The sequence below is a fragment of the Gossypium arboreum genome, chromosome 4, assembly GCF_025698485.1.
Source record: "Gossypium arboreum isolate Shixiya-1 chromosome 4, ASM2569848v2, whole genome shotgun sequence".
NCBI lineage: Eukaryota > Viridiplantae > Streptophyta > Magnoliopsida > Malvales > Malvaceae > Gossypium > Gossypium arboreum.
The window spans coordinates 120,167,860-120,189,424 of record NC_069073.1 but is presented as its reverse complement, the minus strand read 5'-3'; the positions used below and the strand labels follow the sequence as shown (position 1 = coordinate 120,189,424).

Sequence of the window (21,565 nt, the reverse complement as noted above, 5' to 3'; positions counted from 1 at the left end):
TATTTATACAAATATAAGTGAATTTGGATAAATTTTGATGCTCATATTTTAAATGAAATTAGACTTGAATAAGCATAAAAAGTAGTAATATTATACATAGCCTATAATCATGAGAAGGATTACATTATTTTAGGATATAAAGGTTTAAAATGATACTTAAATTTTATCTTTTTCTTAAATTGGTAATTAAAACTTTTATTATTATAAGTGGGTTGGTTATCCAAATTTTCCCAAAAGTTAACCATTGTTTTTTTAATCATATCCTAAAGGTAAAAAAACTAAAAAACACTTACATTTTTCTGTTCTCAGACAAGAACTTTAATAATGAAAAATTCAAGAATCTGTCAAATCTTTTTTATCAAAATCCAGTTTTCAACTATAAAACTTAATTTCCAGTAAGCTTTTTTTTTTTTTCTATAACGCTGATTTCGATTCATTTCTTACTCTGTATTATTTTTAAAAAATAACTTTCTTTATTTATTTTAGATATTTATAGATCAAAATTATTTAACAATTAAAAGGTGTATTAAAAGAGAAAAATAATCGTGGTGGGAGGAGAGTGAAAATATATATTTGAAAAGTTTTAATTTAATTTAATTTGATTTGATTTGATTTTTTTAAAATTTAATTTTAATTTAAAAGTCTTAGGTGTCATAAAATAATTCATTAAAATAATTTTTTAACAAGGATTGTCTTTTGAAATAATTTAGGTAACGGACCACTTATGACAAAAAAAAAATTATATACCAACTTAGAAAAATATATAATTTAAATAATATTTTGTTATTTAAATCAAATATAAGATTATAAACCGAGCTTCAGCTCAATCATCTTGCTAAAACAATTTATTTCCCAATTAAAAATTAATAAAAATATATAAATATTAATATAAAATTATTTTTTATAATTTTTTAATTTTCGAACAATAGATGGGGTCAGTCCAATCCGACCCTAGGTTTAAAAAACAAAACCCAAGCCCATGAACACCTGAGGTGCCACATTTCTTCCTCTCTGTAGCACTAAAACCCCAACAATATCTAGGGTTTTAACCTCTCTCTCCATTGACGCAGACTCCAATCTACAGCGCACACAAAAATCAAAAAGAAGCAACGATGTTCCCAGGCATGTTTATGCGCAAGCCAGACAAGGCTGCAGCCTTGAAGCAGTTGAAGGCACACGTAGCCATGTTTGGGGTGTGGGTAGCTGTTGTTCGTGTCACTCCTTACATTCTTCATTACCTCTCTGATGAAAAAGAAGAGCTCAAGATTGAGTTCTAGAGGTCATCTCTCATTCTTTTTCAGGTAAGTTAAAAGACTTCGACTTTATCTAAGTCTATATCTTTATCAAGACTTATTCTCCTGTCAAAAGAGCCAATTTTGGGGTCTGGGTATTGTTTGCTATGTGGGTTTTTTACATATATGAATAAGTATATTTGTATGCGCAAGACATGTTTAGGGAGACAATCTGAGTGATGCAATGGAAGGAGAGGTTTTGGATATAGTTAATTTGATGTAATTGAAAGTTCTCCAAATAGTTATACTCAGGAAGGCAATGTAATTGAAAGGGATTTTCGGTGATGGATTAGAAATTAAGACTTAAAGTAAGAAAGAAAGAAAGAAAGAAAGAAGTGATAGAATAAAGGCATATTCTTTGTCTTTCGGCAGCTGGACTCTGATTGCCTTCCAAAGGGCACTTTTAATTTTCTGAATGTTATTTTGAGTAGATTCATTGGTTTGGGGTGATGTCTTCTATTACAGCATTATTTTGCGGGTACGCCAATCCGGTTGATTTCCTTAAGTTTTACTTTTACTGTCTTGTTATTTGTAGGTCGCGTTTTAATAGCTATGAAAGCCATTCTTCCTATCCATTTATTTGCCTAAGTGTGCCTTAGTGCCTTTCCCCTTGCCAAATAGTATGATAGCTGGTTATTTTGCTAAACTTGCATAACTGTAAACGAATCACATATCATGTCTAATTTGTTTTTAGATTTTTCTTTGTTTCTTTTGTTCAAAATGATTCCTTTATCAAAATTAGTTGCTTTGTCTTCAGTTGCCTTTTCCTCAAGGAATTACTTAACATGCTATTTTCTATTTGTGATTCCATGCTAGTATTAATGACTGCTTATATGCCTTTAATTTTAATTTAGTGGTTGGGTAGATATACTGCTTCATCTGGTAACTATGTGAATCATTTAGTAGCACACTTTTTCTTTAAGTAAGGGTAAGGGTTGTCCAGGGATCAAACCTCTGGTCAAATGAAGACTTAAACACAAGTCTTTTGCCATTCCACAGTGGTTCAGTCTATATTTAATAGCCACAGTTGAGTTATCTTTTAGATGATGGATCATTGATAAAGTCATTATTTTATCCCTTAGCGTGTGTCCTTTCACTTTACTAGCAATTTTGTTTTGTATTGGTTGTTGCTGATTTTGCCTCCTTACATGTTGCAGTTGATCGACAAGAAGAGAAAGGAATTGGAACGAAAAGAGTTTGCAAGTTCCAGGTTCCTTTTCTGCTTTAGTATGAACTCGATGCATAATCATATTAGGTTGTTTATGTGCTTGCTTGTTAGTCCCTTTATTGGAATAAAACTAGTCATGTAATTGAATATGCATTCTTCTGGTTATATGTTGGAATTTGGATTTGGAGAGTTATATCACTGGTTCTTTCGGGTTCATTGAACACATTCTCTGAATACAAGGCTATTTTTTTGTTGGAATGTAGGTAATCTCCGTCCATTTTATAGTCCATGAGACTAAACCTTTTAAAGTTCGTGACTGTCCTTCCTAAGACTTGTTAGTTATATGACTATTTTCATATATTCAAAAAGTATATTTAAGTTCTTTCATATGCTTAAAAAGAGCCTCTAAAAATAGGCTTTACCGTTATGCCTAACAAGGGAGATGTCTTGTTTTCTTCAAGGAGGAGGGACGATGACATCATTTTCCACTAATTAAGGAGTCAATAAAGCTATTTTAACCTTCAAACTACATTATTTTAGGACAAGACGGTTAACTAGTTAGAAAAGCAATGGTATCAAATACAATAATTAATAAAAAGACTTGAAAGAACCTTTGCCTATTGACGCTATCGTTGACCATATCTATCCTCGCTTTATTTAGCAGCCACAAATCACATATTTAATGCATTTCTAGAATTTTATAATATAAAAACAAATTCAACTTTTTGTTGCTAAAAAAAAATGTAAGATACTATTGGTCTTAGAGCATCTTTGCCATTGCTTTTTGTTTTCTATATAAAGCTCAATGCCACATCCTTTTCCTCCATTCCAGTCTTAGCCACTCTCTTATCTTCAAAGCTCTGTTTTATTCTCTTGAAAAAGGATGGGTATTTGTGCTTCTTCTCAATACTCGATGAAAAAGGTCGGAACCTTGAGGTGGCCGCACCCGACGACCAAAATCATACATCCAGATGGAAAGCTTCAAGAACTGAGGCAACCTGTTAAAGCCAGCCTTATTCTCTCTCAGAATCCGAGCTGTTTCCTTTGCAACTCAGAGTTAATGTACATAAACTCGCCATTGCCTCATGTGCCCGGAGATGAACTACTCCAACTGGATCAGATTTATTTCCTCCTGCCACTGTCTAAATCTGAAGCTACACTTTCTCTTCAAGAATTGTGTTCACTTGCCATTAAGGCTAGTGAATATATCTCTCTTTTGAACAGAGCTTACTCTTCACAAAAATTTTCACCATTCTCATACAAAAGAAGTTGTAAAGTTGGCAGTGGGTTCAAATACCCTGTGAGGTCTGGCAACCGAAATGTTGTGTTCTAGACCCTAGAAATATTTTTTTAAATTTTCTCACAAGCCATTGTTTCATGCTAGCTAGAGTCTTTGTTTAAAGCTTTGGAAATGGAAGAGAAGATTATATTAAAAATTGGGATAAATCTCAAAATTACACATGAATTTTGATTTAACGTGCAATTGGATACATGAATTTTAATTCGGTGCAATTATACACACGAAACTCGAATTGTAATTCAAATATATATTTAAAATTTTAATTTTGATTTAATCATATACATTTAAAGAAATTAGTACATCAATTTATTTTTATATTAGCTAAATATAATTATTTATCATCATATATAAACATAAAATGATGTATTATGTTAATAATTTACAAGAATTGGATCAAATTAAAATTGTATGTATAAAATTGCACAAAATTGAAGTTCATTTATATGGTTGCGCATAAAACCATGGTGTCAAATTTTTTTTTATATAGAGGGTTAATTTTACATGGAGTCCTTAAACTATAATTCAACTTCTAAATTGGTTCCAAACTTCAATTAAAATTTAAGAGGATTTTTATTTTTTAAACATTTTGTATACAAGATAGATATTGAATTTGATTTACATTTTTTAGCAATCCTCCATGTCAGATCCAACATGGCATTTGATGCCTTGATTTATGATTTTTGGAATCGGAACGGTGATTGAACTAGTTAGGCCATTGATATTTGATTTGACTGCCAATTCGGTTTCAATTAAATAAATATTAAAAATTCATAAAAATTATAAAATTGATTCAACCGTTTCTTTGCTCCGGTGTATGCCGGTTGATTCCTAGTCCAATCCAGTGGAACAACCATGCCCAAGCTAAAAGGGAAAGATCTATTTGATCAATAGTTAGAATGTTTGGGAGTTTAAATCTAATTCATAATTTGGAGATGTTTACTGCAATTATTCCATTCCATATTTATTATTATATGGCAACCTTATCTTGCAGAAGCAAATGTGCTGTATATCCTCTGTATTTTCATTTTTTATGCATTTTTAAAAAGCTCACTTGTGCAATGCTTTTATTCAATTATGATTCAACTGTTCTATTATATAGTATAAAATTGGTAGTTGGTTTATATGAACTCCACTTTAGATGAATATTGTTTGCAGCATTTTGGGTGCTAAAACTGTTTCTCTACATTCAGAAACAGCTGCAGATACATCATATTTGGACAAAGCTTAATTCCAGTATGTTACATGTGACATGTGGATGATTAAAGAAAGGATTCAAAAAGTATAGGATCATTACAAGGCTTTGAAGTCTTCTTCTTTGAGTGCCTAAGTCCACTTGATTCTATCGCAAAAGAAGCCATGAGAGCAAGTACAGGGTGGATTCAAGGGGACCCTTATTATAAAAATCTACTATGATATGTATATATGTATAAAATATCATATAATATGAATTTGATTATGATTAGAAGAGGGTGGTGTTAGAAGCTTTCAGGGCATTTCATGTGAAAGTGTCTTCAAGTAGGAGCCAAGAAAGAGAGCTCATATTGTCATTTTCTGATTAGGCCTAATTATGCCCCTACGCTCTGTACTTTTCAGATTTTTTATATTTAGTCCCTCTGCTTTTAATTTTAGGAATTTAGCTTCTAGTTTCGAATATTAAAACATCATATACTCAAATTAACGAACACGTGGAAAAACTAAATTCTTGAAAATAAAAGTTAAAGGACTAAATTTTAAAAATTTGAAGAGTACAAAGTATGTTACGTTACCAATTATTTATGAAGATACAAGGGGACAAAAAGAACAGGAGCAAACAAACTAGGGGAAAAAATAGTAGTGATGAGCAATAGCTATGTTACATTACATGTTTAAATGATTGAAAACTTTCAATCTTATTGGACCCAAAATTAACAAGCAATAATGTAGGGAACTTGTGAAATCATGCAGCTTGTGAGCATGCCTTCATTTCTATTTTAATGGCTGCAACCAAACGATCATAGGCTTCACCCCATGCATTCTTCATCTCATCTGACCACATATCTGGTACTGCTTCTTTTATGGTCTCCAAAAGAGCAAATTTTGTTACCTGCAAAAACACACATTTATTAGTCCTTGTCCCTTGGAACATTGATGCTGCTGATATATATATATATATATATATATATATATAAATATATATATTCATACCTCAAAATGTTCATCAACTACCCCATACTTAAAATGGGTAGCTCCTAATTTCTTCAAATTTGATTCCCTCACTGTAACTTTGCCTGCTTTACGCAGTTGAACTGCAGATTCACATGTCTGCGACAAGGATGTTCAACTTGTTCATAAACATGAACATACCAATGATAAATTTCAATATGGTAAAAGAGATGGTGTCTGTTTTTATTACTTACCATGACAAAGACAGACATGGCATGGGGCTTCAGCTTTGTGTTTTGCTCCAATGGAACATTGGAGTCTCTCAAGAATGAGAATAGTTTCTTGGCTGATGGTGCAATCTCAAATATCCTGCCCCCATTCAATCAAAATCCTAATTAAAAACAAGGCAATACATATACGTGTATATATATATAGGGTAAAAGTTCATGGTGGCTATAGTAACAATAGTCAAATTGCATTTTGTTTCCTTCTACTAAAAAAATAGATAAATTAGTCATTGTACGATAGTTCTTATGTTAAAAATTCCATACATTTTCTATTAGAAACTAATTATTCCGTCAATCACGTCAATTTAATAGATGATATATTTAACAAAAGAGACTAATTTATCTAGTTTTTAAGTAAAAGATACAAAATGCAATCTGATAATCACAAACTTTCCTCCTACTTTTACCAGATAAACAGGAAACAAAAATAGCTTACTTCAAGAAGAATTTAAGACCCAATTCAGCTGCGTTCTTCTTCATTACAGTCCATGACTTCACCACCAAAGCTTCTTGTTCTTCAGTGAAAACTTTACCTTCATAGGTAGCCATTGTTGTTTAAGTAATTCTGGGATTTTAATTGCAGTAGGTGATTGATTTGTAGAGTTGTAAAGTTGCACCATGTTTATATAGTAGATGCTGTGGTGATAAACTTAACTCTTCAAAGCATTGGGGAGCCATGTTTTTTGTTGATCGATTATATTATACGATCAGTCACCACGTTTCAAAACCAGGGGCTTGCCTTGGCTTACAGAACATTGTTTTTGGTAGCTTTTTTGAATGCCCTGACATTGATGGCTTTGACCAATTAGATAAGAGTTGTGAATTTGAAATTTTCTTCTATGGGAATTAATAAAAAATGTTGACAAATTATGTGGTCTGGCGTAGGTTGGGTTGACCTCTCCTCATCTTTACGTCCCAGCCGACAGAAAGTACGAAAATAAACCTCATTCTAAAGACATGGAGGACTTTTTTTTATAGCTTGAAATCCAACTGACGGATCATATGATATGGGCAAATGTGTTTATGGGTTGGGTCTGGTTTTAATTGAGTTTATGTATGATATCAGTACACATTATGTTTATCTAAGTCTGATTCGCGCATTGTAAATAATTAATCTAAGCTTTTTTTAAGTATATATATTATTTTTAATTTAATATTTAATATTTTAGATGATTTTTAAATTTAGACAATTTAACATATTTTTTAATTTTTACATAGTATTATATTGTTATATATTTAAAATTATGTAATATACCATAAATTACATAATATATATAAAAATAAAACAAACATATATTATAAAAGTTAAAACAGGCTAAGCTCGGCTTAGGTTTTAAATGTTGAAGCTCAAGTTCGACATATATTAAAAGGATCTCGTTTTTTTTTTATCCAAGCTCATTTTTTAGGCTTTGTACTTCTTGTCAAGTTTTTTAATATTTTGGGTTAGCTTTCGAGTTTTAGTGGATAACCCAACTTATGAACGGGTCGAGTTAGAGCCGAAGCTCTCCCAACACTATTTTTTTATATACAGGACTCGAATTTGAGACTTTGCTTAAGGAGCATCAAGTCGTGTTACCAAGCAAATTTCAAAATGCACATCCAATTAAGAAAAATACCATATAATTTATCGTAAAATTATTGAGTAAAACAAATAACTCTATGTATCTATATAAACATAAAAATTATTTAAGTTCAAAATAAAAAAAAGCGTCTCACGTTCTAATAAATTGTATATTGTTGATATTAAATGAATTAGAAAAAATTACTCTATCGAATTACGTTTTATAAAAGTAGTAAATTGGCTTATAGTTTTCATTTCTCATATCGGATTAATTTGTATTCTAAATAACATTTATATTGAATTTCTTACTACTTGACCCGAATCAGTATGATAATTCTTTTGAAAATAAGTATTGAAATGCAAAGTTATGAGGGATCCACTCAATGCATTTCCCATTTTTCCTATTGCAAGATAGCTGAAGGTTCTTCTTCAATGGCTGAGGCATAAATTGGTGAAGCATCTGCAATAAACCAGCTAAGCAAACATCTGAATCTTTTGCAAAATAGTCCATAATCTTTGGTAACTCGATTTTTTCTTCTTTGTTGACACTAAAATTTGCCTGTATGTACTCTTCTTTTGCAACTTCTAGCTCCTGGAACACTTCCTTGGGTGTGTATATTCGAACCTAGATGGTGATAAAATTTGAGAATTAATTTAAAAGAATTGTACAACTAGAGTTGTTTATGGCCCGGGTTTGAATTGAGCTTACCATTATATTAATGTACTTTATCTTTCCTCAAGTTTAACCGAACTTGAAATATGAATTTAAAATTTAGTTAAATCTATCCACTTACACATCTATTTTTTAATTTTTTCAAAAATATTTATATTGTTTTTAATTTAATACTCAATAATTTTATATTTGTTTTACATTTATAAAAATTTTATATATATTCAACTTAATAATTTTTAATGTTTTCATTATAATACTATATACTATTATACATTTAATTTTTGTTTTATAAATTACATTATATATATAATACAATATATTACAAACTTAAAAAACGTGTCGGGTTACGCTCAAGCATTGAATGGTTGAGCACTAGCTCGACCTATATTTTAAACGTGTTTAATTTTTTATCTTAAGTCCATTTTTCTAACCTAATATTTCTATCTAATCTCTCTCTAATTTTGGACGCACCATCGAGCATAGGCAGATATTAGGATATCCAAGTCTATAGATGAGTCAAGTTGGCTTTATATTAGGTTAATCTAAGTCGGGTTAATTATGATTTTAAAATTCTGGGGGTCTTTATTAGGTTATTTCAAGGTTGGGGATGTTGAAGTTTATTGGTTGAATTTTCAAATTCTAAGTTATTTCAAGTAATGTTATTTAGGCTTAAATACTAAAATTCATCTCATCTTGAGTTTTTGTCATCATTTTGAATTTTCATCATTTTAATCGAGTTAATTGGATAGAATTTTCGGTTTTGGTTCAGAATTAAAATGCCTAAAACTTAATTTTCTGCCATGCATAGAAAGCATTATAATGTAAATCACAATTCAGAGCAAAGAGTATACCGCAGGATCCGAAGAACTCCCCAAACAAAGTGCAAAATGAAGAAGAGGTTCTGGGGATTCAATTGCATAGTTTCTTCGAGGATCACCAACTTTAAATTTCGTCTTCAAAGCAAACAAAAACCATAGCCACTACAAACAGATCAAAATGTCAAAAAAACTTGTATCAGTTCCAATCAAAATAAGAATCGGTTGATAAAATTCAAAGGAAACTGATTTCACCTGTCCTGGTCTCTGCAACTTACATCCCAGAATAGAACCCTGTATTGTTTCTATGCTCATGGTGTAGCCCCCAACATTATATGCTGCCTGGTTCATCATCATCATCATCCATGATTCCATTACACGATCTTTTTTGTGTTAAAAGTAATTAGAAAAAGTTCGGTTTTCACCTTGAGTAATAAGGAGAACCTCTTGGTACTGTTCTTGGGAATGCCATACACCAAATATGCCTGTAAATGAACAAAGCAGAACCCATTTTTTAACAAGGGTCTTGTTTGAAACATTAAAATGTAATGAAGATTGAGAAACATTACATGCATCACCAGAGAATTGTGTACATTAATCCAGAAAGCTAGCTTTTCTTCATGTTTCATCGTTCTAACATCGATTTCTTCAAGCTGATAAACAAGTGACCTGTAAAACAATGAATTATATGTTTCAATTAAATTAAAAACAAACAAAAAAAGATATGATTTGTTAAGAAGGGTGACCTGTAATATTGCAACTTATGTTCAATGTCCTGTAACTTGTTGCTGTCTCTATAAACCCCTTGAACCTTAACCATTTTGCAGTAAGGTCCCCTGTTGTTATCAATATGGAAACATTGTGGGCTGCTCCATGTATCATTAACTGATGATGGATATGAAATAGGAGAAGAAAAGCAATCATGGTTATTCAATGGTGGGTCTGCAAGTTCGAAATATATGTTTGAAACAGTCTTGATCATCTCCTCGGAAAGCCGGTTTGGTGCTTCGGGAATATGATGGGAAACACCGGTTTTGTGTGAAGCAATGGTATACGCCGATTGCCGAGAGAGCGAAGAATGACTCCGATAAATACCGGAATCTAACAATGTCTCAATTCCCCAAACATCATTTTTGCATTCCTTAATATCATGTGCCACCGAAGTTGATTCTGGATTCTCCTCTATGATGTTTAAACAAGAGAATCGCCGATCGAACATTTTACGGTACAATGAAAGGAGATACTTCTCTAAGTAAGCTATTTCCAATTCTAACACTGCAATATCCTTGATTAGTTCTTTAGCAGCCTGGAATTTACATGAATGAAACTCATCAACTGCTACATCATAGGTAAAAGGCCTAGGACTTAATGCCTTCTCTAATACATGCCTAACCACAAATTGGTCCTGCAATTGTTCCTCAAGCTGTAGAATCTGCAGTAAAAAAATTGTGACTGAGCTTTGCATATATACATACATATATATGGCAGATTTTACCTCTTGCTTTAATGAATGTTGAACTTTGGGGTTGAAAATTTGATCCTTGTTTGCATCAACATGGCTCTTTATTGTGTTATGAAATGGGAAACTGGTCCAACAAATATATATATATATATATATATACCAATCATTATTACAAGCTGAAAATGGAGTTATCCGGCTTTAAGAACATCGAAGATACCTGCTAGAGCGCTTGTGTGTTGTTGCTTCTTCCATGAACTCCATTTGCATATTCAAGTGAAGCATGGTAACATTAATGGTAATTTTAAATTCACCGAAACAGCATTAAATGCACCATCAGATATTGACAGAATATAGTGTGTACATATATATATATATATATATAAACCTGTTTATAGAAAGGTACACAAGAAAACAATCTAATGGAATGAGACTACTCATAGAAACAAATTAACCTAAGAAGATATATGGAAAACATAACATTTAACTAGTAGCAGTTTACATAGGTAGAAGAGCTATATGCATTAATTAGGTGTGGCTAAAAGGCTAAAAAGGGGTGTCTATTTTTACCACCTTTGAAGATAGCTTTTTGGAATGGTGACACCTTTATTTCATATTTGCATTAAAAGAAGTGAACCAGTTTTGTTGTTGTGTTGTGCCACACCATTCAAGCTAAGGGGGATCCACTTTGATTTGTCTCCACCAAAAAATGCTTTGTGCATGCAAAAATTATACGAGTTTTTAATGGATTCATGACAGAAAAAAAAAAGTAATAATTAGTGCATGAACGCATGCAAAATCATTTCTTGACACTAATGTATGATATATGTTTGGATTATATGTCCAAATATATAAAAATTACTCGTAAAACTGAAATTAGGGTGATTTGTCATTTCATTTAAAGTAACCAAAAGGGAGTCAGCACTTAAAAGGAAAAAGAAACTAGACCTCAAAAGGGCTGAAAGTTGAAGGTCAAAGAATAAACACATTATATCAATGTTTTTTTATATGAAATGACTGCTTTGGTGGGAATTTAATCCCTTTGAGGAAGGGGGGGAGGGGATTAGAATTCAATCCATTAAAGGGTATTGCTTTTTATTTTTTTTCCAATTCTTTCAGAAAAGTTTGTTGCCTTTTGTTTTCTTCGGATACAATGCTACAAATGGAGAAAAATTAGGAAAAATTGACTCTTGGGTAATTGATAATTAAAAACTTTTAATGGTTTATTACCACATATTTGATTTAGTTGCAAAATTTTAGATCAAAAGTCTGAAAATGGAGGAAAATGAGGGATTAGAAGATGTCCTATGTCTTAAAAGGGATTAAAATTATATCAAATCTTGTCTAATTATAATGTGAAAAAACTCAGTTCAATTAACCCAAATTCACACTTGGAAATAGGAGAATTCATAAACTCAGTTCAATTAACCTAAATTCACACTTGGAAATAAGAGAATTCATAAACTCAATTCAATTAACCCAAATTCACACTTGGAAATAGTAGTATTCGAAATGACTTGAACATGAAATGATTAAAACCCACGATAACTCAACTAGTAAAACTCAAACCTCAAACCTGAATTTCACCCATGACAATTTTAAATCAGTAATGTTTCCATGCTATTTCTTTCAACCAACCTAACCATTAACCTTTTTCATGCAAGTTGTTTGACTCTATATGGGCCTCCTCATTAAAGAACTTTCAAAAGCTATAGAAATTTTGCATATCAGACATTCAACCAGTTACCTATGACACAATCCCTTTCACATAATAGTCAAAGATATGGCAAGTTTTTCTCTACTTACTTTATATGATCATATATGGGTGATGCACATTATCAATATCTTTCCATAAGCATGGTAAATAAAGGAGGAAACTTTGGAACATCTCAAATCTCGGGTTGAGAAAATTACTCAAATATTCAAAAGCCCAAGGCTTCTGTACATTAAATGGATTTTCAGTTCACACAACCTCTGAAAGACAAAAGAACCTATGGACATCCATGATTCATCTTCCAGACTATCTAAAATAGAAAGGAAGTACAAAATGGGGGGACAAAAAGATGCTAAGCAGGGGAAGTAAAAGCATTTAAGCGGTTCTCTGCTCAATCCATAAATTATCAACTCCCATTTTAGATAAAATGAGGGTCTTTCTAGTTAGATATGTACATATGTACTTATCTAGAAAAAAAAGCCTACTTAGAGATCAATTCCTGTCAAGAACTTCTGCTGGCAAGTTGAGATCAAAGAAACCACCTCCATAACTTTCCTTCTTAGGTTGCTTTGGTGATGGGCAACCTTTGTCGTCTGAAGTCCCAAAGCTGAAAGATCGGTCACGTTTGCCTAAATTTCAATGTGTTAGTAAAATCTTTAAAGCATGCAAGTGTGTGTTTGTGCATATGCTGATCTCCAAAGAGTGAAGTGCACTTACCGCTAGTGCCACAATCTGAGGGATGGCATTTACCAGTAGTAGTACTGGCTTTACCATTCCAACAGACAGCAAGCTCTGATGCTTTCTCAATGCCCTTGGATTTGTATGGAGCGATATTATGGGTATTTCGTTGGAGAGAACCCAGCAAATCATTCTCAATGCACTCATACCTGCAAGCAATAGCCTCGGAAGTGAATTTAGAACACTCTCATAAACTGTTCATATGTAATAACTAATTACTGTACTTACATTTTCTTACAAAGGGAATCAATGATCACAGAAAGATTGATTACTTGCATTCGTATCTCCATAACTTTATCATCAGTATATTGATCAAAGGGCTCTTCCAAAAACTTAGAAAGTTTCTCAACATTTGCCTCAAGTTGCTGCTGCTGATCCTCAAATAGATGCTGTTTTATTTCCCTTTCCTCATTTGTCATCTCATCCTTGAATAGTTCTTCTCCAAACATGTAGAAGGCAAATGGGTATGAATATGAAAGAACACGCCTTGATCTGAAAAGTCTACAGAGTCCATTAGTTACCCAGCTGAAATCTCTAAGTCTGGATTCCCTTTCTTCCGAAATTGATACCTTCTCCAGTATAGTCTCCTTGAGTTTACTCTCAAGCTTAAAGGAATCTGTATGAGCTTTATAACGGTTATGATAGTGCATATACCGATAAAGATCTCGTTTTGCTCGTTCAGTCTTTTTCTCACGATCTTCTATGTAGCGACCACAGCTGTGACCAGCAATTCTTGACCAAGTATGGTCCCGTCCAGTAGCACCACCACACAGCCAACTGCATTATTTGGAAAAGAGAGAAATGTATAAATCATGTAAACAAGCCAAATAATATAATTATAAATCAATTAACACAGGGAAGAGGAAAAAAGTCACTTATGCTCTTGTTAAAGAATGGAACACTTAAATCTAGAGAACTAATTGTCACCACATTATGAACTTGGCAAACTGTAATTAACATAGAAGGAAATCCTTACCAAAATGCTTGTCCGCAGATACAGCTCACCAGATTACACCCACCATTCTTCTCCACAGGTTTGTGGCACTTCGGACAAGGCTTTGTATGAACAGTGATCCAATTGACTGTTTCTGATTCATCTCGGCACTTCTTCATCCAAAGTTCCCACATCATGCATGAACATGGCGAGTGTGCTTCTGATAAGCAACTGAAACAAAACTGTACACCACAAGAACACTCTACCTCACAAAATTCATCATCCTCAACACGTATTGCATTTCCACAATGAGGAGTACTAGGGCACCATTTAACCATCCTATTATCTTCAATGTATGACTCGAGAAGAAAACGATCAAATTTCTCCGCTAGATCAGGATGCCTTTTACCAACTAGATTTCTAACAACAGCTTCATCACAAATAGCATTGCACTTATGTGCCATGCACCTTATGCGCTTACTTTGACCCTCATTTATCTTCACAACAAAATGTTCTGTCCAACCTGGAAAAAGAAAAGAGAAATAAATCAACTCAATAGACTCAAATGTGCAAGCTGTTACAACTTCAATTACTTTAAGCACACATTATCGATGTCTAGTTTCTCAATATTGTTCGCATGCTGATGTTATGTGGGGACGTGATACAAATGCATGCTTCAAGAAGAAGCTGCAGATTGAGGAGGATGCTTACAGTCATTGCAAAAGGCATGGCCGCAGTCCATTTTCGTCATCTTAGCACCAGGTAACTCCTCTATGCATATGTCACACATTGCTGTAGATGAAGATGACAGTGGTGTCACTGTATCCTCACTCTCAACAACAGAAACACCTGCTTCAGAGAACAAGTCCGCTTTTCCCTTCTCCACAAGTACGGCAAGCAATTTCTCAACATCCCACCGGTAATGAATTAGTAGAGTCCGAGCATGGTACTCCCTAAGAGATAGCATCTCCATTACTCTCCGTAAATCCTCCCTCTGCCAAAAAAATACCAAAACAATCAATTCAGTAACCGTAAATCCTATAAAATAAAACGCACGAGCACGGAAAACCCGGAAAAGGGAAAGGAATAAATTCTTACCTGAGCAGCTAAAAGTGATTCCTTAGTAATAACCTGCATAATACCAGAAAGGGTTACAACACAAGTCCATTCTAAGAATCATGCACAAATAGGAGCCAAAAGCAAAGATGAATATAAGACTTCATAGAAAATTATGTAACCTTTTCTTCTTTATGGTTTTTCCCATCAAGATTAAAGCTTAATTTTCAATATACATGATGCTATATAGTATAACAAAACACACAACATAAGCAAGAGGTTATACACATCATATAGGGGGAAAAAGAATCGATCAAATTCGACGATCAGCAGCTCCTCTGCCTGTAAAATTAAAGAACTCCCTAATGAGCATGCAAAAACTGAATCCCCACAAAAAAATCAAAATTCTAAAAGCTCCTTCAAATTGCCCTATCTTCTCAAAATCCACAACCCAATAAATTGAGCAATTAACAAAGATTCTTTCAACATCATTTCCAAGTAATCCACAATACACCCAAAAACCCATCCTTTTACGCAATCGAAAGACCAAAAAAAGACCCAAAACCAAGAATCCATGAATCAATGACAATTGAAACAAGAAATTGAATTCCGAAAAAAATACTAGAAAGGGGGAAATGGAAGAAAAAGAATTGACCTTGGTAGTGGGACCCCTTGAAGGGGCCCACTGTAAATCGGAATCCTCATTCTCGAGACCGTCGAGGGAATCTCGATCGGAAGAATCGTAGTAATCTTCATCGCTGCTCGCACAATCCTCCATCGACAGATCGATCAATCAAACACGAACCCAAATTTTATCTCTACTATGATAAATTATTATTGTTCTTGTTATAATATCTCAAAACACAGAAAAAGAAAAGGGGGTAAAAAGGGGAAAAAGAGAGAACTTTAAAGGAAATTTTATGTAAAAACCATGAATTTGTTGAAAAATTTGAATCGATTCTCTTTTCCAGCTATAAATTTAACTATTGAATCGAAAAAAGAGTGTAAGAGAAGGAGGCGAAAGGATTGGAAAACGAAGTTTATAATAAAAACAACCAATTTAATGACTTTTTTTCTAGAGAGAAGAAAAAATTGAGGTGGTGAAGAAGATGCTTTGGCATAAATGCACACTTTGGAAGTATAAAACGCTGTCGTTTCGCTTTTTTCCATTTTTTTTAATATATAATAAAGAATATGGAGAAGTGAGCTTGTTGGGTACAATATTAAGTCATATTATCCTATTAAAGAGAGAATGTAAATTTAAATTTTAAAGACCACATTGTTGAAAATGGACAAACATAAATTTCGAAAATGAATCATAAAAATACAAAGAAAAGGAAAATTCTTGTACAAGAGAAAATATAATATTAGAAGTGACAATCGTGAATCTCAAATATAGATAATAAAATGAATATAAAAATAAAAATATATAATTTTTTAGACACTTAAAAATAATTAAAATAATTAAAAATTTTGGTAAAAGAAAATTAGGAAAGGTTTAATTTTTAAAAGTTTGTTAGGCATTTTTTAATTTGAATTGCGATCCTAATTATAATTAAGTTGAGATTTAATTGGTTGATAATTAAAATATATTTTAATGAAAAATTAAAATAATTTAGGCAAGTCCACGACTTATCCCAAGATAAGTCGATTTGAATATTATCTCAATTGGCATGGGTATTGTTGTCAATACAGGAGGATATGTGTTCGAGTGTATTGAAACGTATTATTCTCTTATTTATGAGTTAGAATGGGCTATCGATAGTTCTAGACATTATGTCAAAAATAGCATATATGATCAAAATTTATAATAAAATTATTTTTTAAAAATAAAATTAATAAATATAATAAATACAATAAGAACAAAATAATAGTTAAAATTAACGAAGTAATCAAATTAAATTGAGCTTATGCTTGACTTGAAATTTGAGGATTAAAACTTAGTTTCAACTCAACCAAGTTCGATTATTTTTGCTTGAATTTGAGTTCGAATTGAAATTTTTTAATACTAATTATAAAAGGGTTTAAACTATTCAATCAAACAATTAAATACTTGTAATTGAATGATTCAATGACTCAAATTACTCCATCTTAAACTCGACAATCATCAAACTAAACTAAATTATTTTTCAAAATTAACTCGACAATCATCAATTTTAATAAATTGCTATTTGTTCTAATGCATATGATTAATTTATCTATTTTTTACTAGAAATAGAAAAAATACAATTTAACTCTTAATATAAAGGCGTCCTAATATTTTTACCATTTTACAAGTAAATTAAGATATTGTCATTATTTTATTTTAATTTTTATAAGTTATTCTAATAAAATTTAATAAATATCAAGAATTTCCATCTAGTTTCAAAGGATACATAATTATGAGCTACTAAAATAAACAAAGAAGGAAACTTTAATTATTTCCTAATACACAAAATCCTTGCAAGGACTTAATTAAGCATGGGTTTAAATAAGCAATAGGTAGGCAATTAATTAATTTTTTTCTAAGGAAAAAATTTGGGGATTATGTAATTTTCTCTTAAATTATTAGTGCCATGTTTAAAAATAATTAAATTTCAAATTTATAAAATGTGTAATGTGATATAGATTTTGATTTTTTTATAAATGAAATATTAAATGGATTATTTAGTACATTGTTAATGTATATTATTAACCTTACAAGAGAATATTAATGTAATAATTTTATGAATATTATTTAACACTAAAAATTCAACTTAAAAAAAAAAAAAAAGAGGCAAAGCATAATCTTAAATAAATTTTCTTACCCTTAAATTAAACCCAAAGAAGTAACGTGTTTATGAGTTGAGTTGGGTTCGCGTTAGGCTATAAACTATTCAGATCAATTTTTTGAGTTCAGGTTTGACTCGAATTGAAAAGTAGATTTATTTTTTTCCTAAGCTCGACCCAATTTAATAAAAATAAATCTAGGCCTAACTTGACTGCTCATATTTGATTTTTTAAATTATTTTTATTTAAAAATAATTTTAAAAAAATATAGTACACTAAAATTCACTAAAAATGCTAAATTAAAAGTTTTCTAATACATTAAAATTTTATTAAAATATTATACTAAAAAACACTACCATAATATATAATCAATGTTTTATTGTATTAAAAACACAAATAAATATAATAAATATTTTATTAAATAAATTTTTAAAATTTTATATTTTGAGTTGGATTATTTAGTTAGGTAATTTTTTTTAAGTTTTGGGTAATGTATTTAATTATTATTGGGTTAGTGAATTAATATATATATATATATATAATATTTTTTATAACATAATATATTCAAGCCGGGCCGGACTAAGCTCAAGAAAAAAGTTTTGCCCAAGACCCAATTCATATAAAAACAAGTCTAAATTTTATCCAACTCTATTTTTTAGGCTCCAACTTTTATCCAAACCCTCCCATTTTCAGATGACAGTGGTGGAGCCAAAAAAAATTTTTTTTGGGATCATAATTAAATTGTATATTTATACATTAGTAAAAATATAAATTTCATCATTTTAATAATTTATATCTTTATAATTGTTAAAAGATTCAATCAAATTTTTATTACTTTTGGGAGGGAAACTACAATTTTACCATTACTAATTTAAAATTTAATAAATTATAAATGGTTTAAATGGAAAATTTTCCATTTTAGGGAGGGCTAGGGTCCCTACCAGCCCCCCTTGGCTCCGCCACTGTCGGATGACTTTCCAACCTAAACAGGTTACTCGGTTCATCAACATCATGGGGTGAAATTCAAATAAACAAATTCAAAAATGAAAACAGTCGGCAAGTAACTTTCTCGAAACGTTGCAATGGTTTGTTGAAGAAAGTGAGCGAGGTTTCAATTGTAAGCGGTGTGAATATTGACATCATCCAAATCTCCCCTAAAGGAAAATCGTTTTGCTTCTATCACCTGACCGTTACCTTAGCAAAAACCCTAACCGTTACATTATTTTGTTCACACTATGCTTTCAGTTTTCTTTATTCAAGGTTCTCTTTAGTTTGAGAAAATAGTCTTTAAAAATGCAAATTTGTTTTAAAATCTTTTTTATATTATGTATGTTTGGGGTTATCCCTTCCAACAATATTATCTCAAAAATTCGAATCTACGTTTTTTCCTTATATGAATTTTCTTAATTTAAGATTAATATTTGTTAATGTATAGATAATTTTGAAAATTAGATTTATGGTTTTGGGATAACTTTTATGTAAGGATATAGATAGTTACGGAAATTAGATTTATATTTAATTAAGCATGGATTTAAATAAACAAGAGTTGCCTAAAATTTTTAAAAAGTTTAATCGAACAACATAGAATAATTAAATGAACGTGTAATTATTAGGTAATCAAATTAAATTGAGCTTATGCTTAATTTGAAATTTAAGGATTAAAACTTATTTTGAACTCAATCAAGTTTTATTTTTAAAAGTTAAGCTTGATTTGAGAAAAAATTCAAATAGATCAAATTGTTTCGATTGTTTTTGCTTGACTTTGAGTTCGAATTGAATAATTTTTAATTCTAATTATAAAAAGGTTTGACCTATTCAATCAAGCAATAAAATACTTGTAATTGAATGATTCAATGGCTCAAATTACTCCGTCTTAAACTTGACAATCACCAAATTGAACTAAATTATTTTTCAAAAATAATTCGAATAACTTATGAACACAATATTTCATTTACACTTTTGGATAATAAAATATCACATGAGATATAAAAAAATAATACAAAGCCGACAAACTATATAACAGAGAAATAATTCATACTAAAAACTTTATCACACATGTACGCATATGAAAACTACATATTTGAAACATAGATTCGTGTTTAAAAATATCACACAATAAATAATGAAATGTATGGTTTGAAATTAATAAAGTATACATAATAAAATTAAAATGTATAAATAAATCAAAATAAAACCTTAATTGAATGGTAAATTTAATGTTTTCCAAATGTAATTAACATGGGTTCAAATCTCATCGAATGTACATTTTTATTTTTTTAAAAAAGACTAAAATACTCTCGAATGATATAACTTATTTTAAATATGAAATGACAATTTTGTAATTTTCTTAATTGAGTTGGAGTCTGGTTGACTCTTGACACCCACTTAATTAGAGATTTTATTAATAGAATAGATAAACGGACCTAAGCTCAAGTGATTCGCATATGATTATCCAATTACCTAATGTTAGATTACTTGTTTAAATTATTTCAAGTTCAAGTAAAATTGGAATGCTCTTATTACACTTAATTGAGTGAAATTTACTATTTATAATAATTATTCAAATATGTCACATCTGTATAATTACAAATAATTACTAGATGGTTTTCCAAACAGTACCATAGAGAAATAAAATTCATTGTAATTATACTTTCTTACAATTACTCTATGGTGTGTGGTTAAAAATTTTTACTTTACAAGGGTAAAAGTATTATGAAGGCCCTTATACTATTAGTTGGATTGCATTTTGCCCTTTCTACAAAAAAAGAGAGTAAATTAGTCATTGTGCGTTAGATCAAATAACAAATTGGTCATTCTATTCAAAAATTCATTCATTTCTATTGTTAAAAACTAGCTTCTATATGTTACTATGAGAGGCACATGGCATGTCATGTGTTCCTTCGGGTTGTTCTATTTGCCATACCAATTTTTAATAATTTGCTCTTTCTTCTAACGCATATGATTAATTTACCCATTTTTTGAATAGAAAGAGAGCAAAATATAATTTAACTCTTAATATAAAGGCCTCTTTGATACTCTTACCATTTTACAAGCAAATTAAGATATTATCATTATTTTATTTTAATTTTTATAAGTTATTCTAATAAATTTTAATAAATATAAGGAATTTTCATCTGATTTCAAAGAATACATAATTATGAGCTACTAAAATAAACAAACAAGGTAAGTTTAATTATTTCCTAACACACACAATCCTTACAAGGACTTAATTAAGCATGGGTTTAAATAAGCAATAGGTAGGAAATTAATTAATTTTTTATAATAGAAAAATTTTGCGATTATGTAATTTTCTCTTAACAGTGCTATGTTTAAAAAAATATTCAAATTTATAAAGTGTGTAATGTGATATAAATTTTGATTTTCTTACAAATGAAATATTAAATGATTGTTTAGTACATTGTTAATAATATCTGATTAACCTTACAAGAGAATATTAATGTAATAATTTTATGAATATTATTTAATATTAAAAATTCAACTTAAAAAATAGTCAAAGCATAATCATATAAATTTTCTTATTATAAATAATGATGACACCTCTAAATCAAATCAAAAGAAGCCACACTATCACTAAATTGAGATGGTAATGGATTGAGTTGGATTTAGGTTGGGCTGTAAGGTATTTAGATCAATTTTTTGAGTCTAGATTTGGCTTGG

General features: G+C 30.7%; 4 protein-coding genes across 4 annotated transcripts; 1 reads left to right on the top strand and 3 right to left on the bottom strand.

Annotated features, from left to right (window-relative positions):
• The first annotated feature begins 963 nt into the window (after nucleotides 1-963).
• Nucleotides 964-2,718, top strand: LOC108458351 (mitochondrial import receptor subunit TOM6 homolog). The gene is made up of 2 exons (XM_017757706.2): nucleotides 964-1,301; nucleotides 2,450-2,718. Exon 1 carries the CDS (start codon nucleotides 1,113-1,115, stop codon nucleotides 1,275-1,277), a length of 165 nt encoding a protein of 54 aa, XP_017613195.1. The 5' UTR covers nucleotides 964-1,112; the 3' UTR covers nucleotides 1,278-1,301; nucleotides 2,450-2,718.
• Nucleotides 2,719-5,459: 2,741 nt separating this feature from the next.
• On the bottom strand, nucleotides 5,460-6,865 carry LOC108459623 (non-symbiotic hemoglobin 1). The gene is made up of 4 exons (XM_017759025.2): nucleotides 6,626-6,865; nucleotides 6,157-6,271; nucleotides 5,945-6,061; nucleotides 5,460-5,843 (listed from the first exon to the last, which is right to left on the bottom strand). Exons 1-4 carry the CDS (start codon nucleotides 6,736-6,738, stop codon nucleotides 5,697-5,699), a joined length of 492 nt encoding a protein of 163 aa, XP_017614514.1. The 5' UTR covers nucleotides 6,739-6,865; the 3' UTR covers nucleotides 5,460-5,696.
• A 927-nt stretch (nucleotides 6,866-7,792) lies between these two features.
• LOC108460882 (uncharacterized) lies at nucleotides 7,793-11,172 on the bottom strand. Its single transcript, XM_017760571.2, has 8 exons — nucleotides 10,918-11,172; nucleotides 10,734-10,824; nucleotides 9,985-10,670; nucleotides 9,808-9,907; nucleotides 9,664-9,723; nucleotides 9,494-9,580; nucleotides 9,275-9,403; nucleotides 7,793-8,375 (listed from the first exon to the last, which is right to left on the bottom strand). Exons 1-8 carry the CDS (start codon nucleotides 10,980-10,982, stop codon nucleotides 8,073-8,075), a joined length of 1,521 nt encoding a protein of 506 aa, XP_017616060.2. The 5' UTR covers nucleotides 10,983-11,172; the 3' UTR covers nucleotides 7,793-8,072.
• A 1,403-nt stretch (nucleotides 11,173-12,575) lies between these two features.
• On the bottom strand, nucleotides 12,576-16,284 carry LOC108460879 (probable E3 ubiquitin-protein ligase ARI2). The gene is made up of 7 exons (XM_017760570.2): nucleotides 15,795-16,284; nucleotides 15,182-15,214; nucleotides 14,795-15,077; nucleotides 14,126-14,606; nucleotides 13,378-13,926; nucleotides 13,129-13,298; nucleotides 12,576-13,040 (listed from the first exon to the last, which is right to left on the bottom strand). The coding sequence occupies exons 1-7, from the start codon at nucleotides 15,915-15,917 to the stop codon at nucleotides 12,904-12,906; spliced, it is 1,776 nt and encodes a 591-aa protein (XP_017616059.1). The 5' UTR covers nucleotides 15,918-16,284; the 3' UTR covers nucleotides 12,576-12,903.
• Nucleotides 16,285-21,565: the final 5,281 nt, after the last annotated feature.

Coding starts and splice junctions, on each gene's coding strand:
- LOC108458351 (XM_017757706.2), top strand. CDS start 1,113: ATGTTCCCAGGCATGTTTATGCGCAAGCCAGACAAGGCTGCAGCCTTG.
- LOC108459623 (XM_017759025.2), bottom strand. CDS start 6,738: ATGGCTACCTATGAAGGTAAAGTTTTCACTGAAGAACAAGAAGCTTTG. Junction 6,272..6,625: donor GGTCTTAAATTCTTCTTGAA/GTAAGCTATTTT, acceptor GAATGGGGGCAG/GATATTTGAGATTGCACCAT. Junction 5,844..5,944: donor TAGTTGATGAACATTTTGAG/GTATGAATATAT, acceptor GTGTTTTTGCAG/GTAACAAAATTTGCTCTTTT.
- LOC108460882 (XM_017760571.2), bottom strand. CDS start 10,982: ATGCTTCACTTGAATATGCAAATGGAGTTCATGGAAGAAGCAACAACA. Junction 10,671..10,733: donor AACATTCATTAAAGCAAGAG/GTAAAATCTGCC, acceptor TTTTTACTGCAG/ATTCTACAGCTTGAGGAACA. Junction 9,724..9,807: donor ACAATTCTCTGGTGATGCAT/GTAATGTTTCTC, acceptor GTTCATTTACAG/GCATATTTGGTGTATGGCAT.
- LOC108460879 (XM_017760570.2), bottom strand. CDS start 15,917: ATGGAGGATTGTGCGAGCAGCGATGAAGATTACTACGATTCTTCCGAT. Junction 15,078..15,181: donor AATCACTTTTAGCTGCTCAG/GTAAGAATTTAT, acceptor TTTTTTTGGCAG/AGGGAGGATTTACGGAGAGT. Junction 13,927..14,125: donor ATCTGCGGACAAGCATTTTG/GTAAGGATTTCC, acceptor CAAATAATGCAG/TTGGCTGTGTGGTGGTGCTA.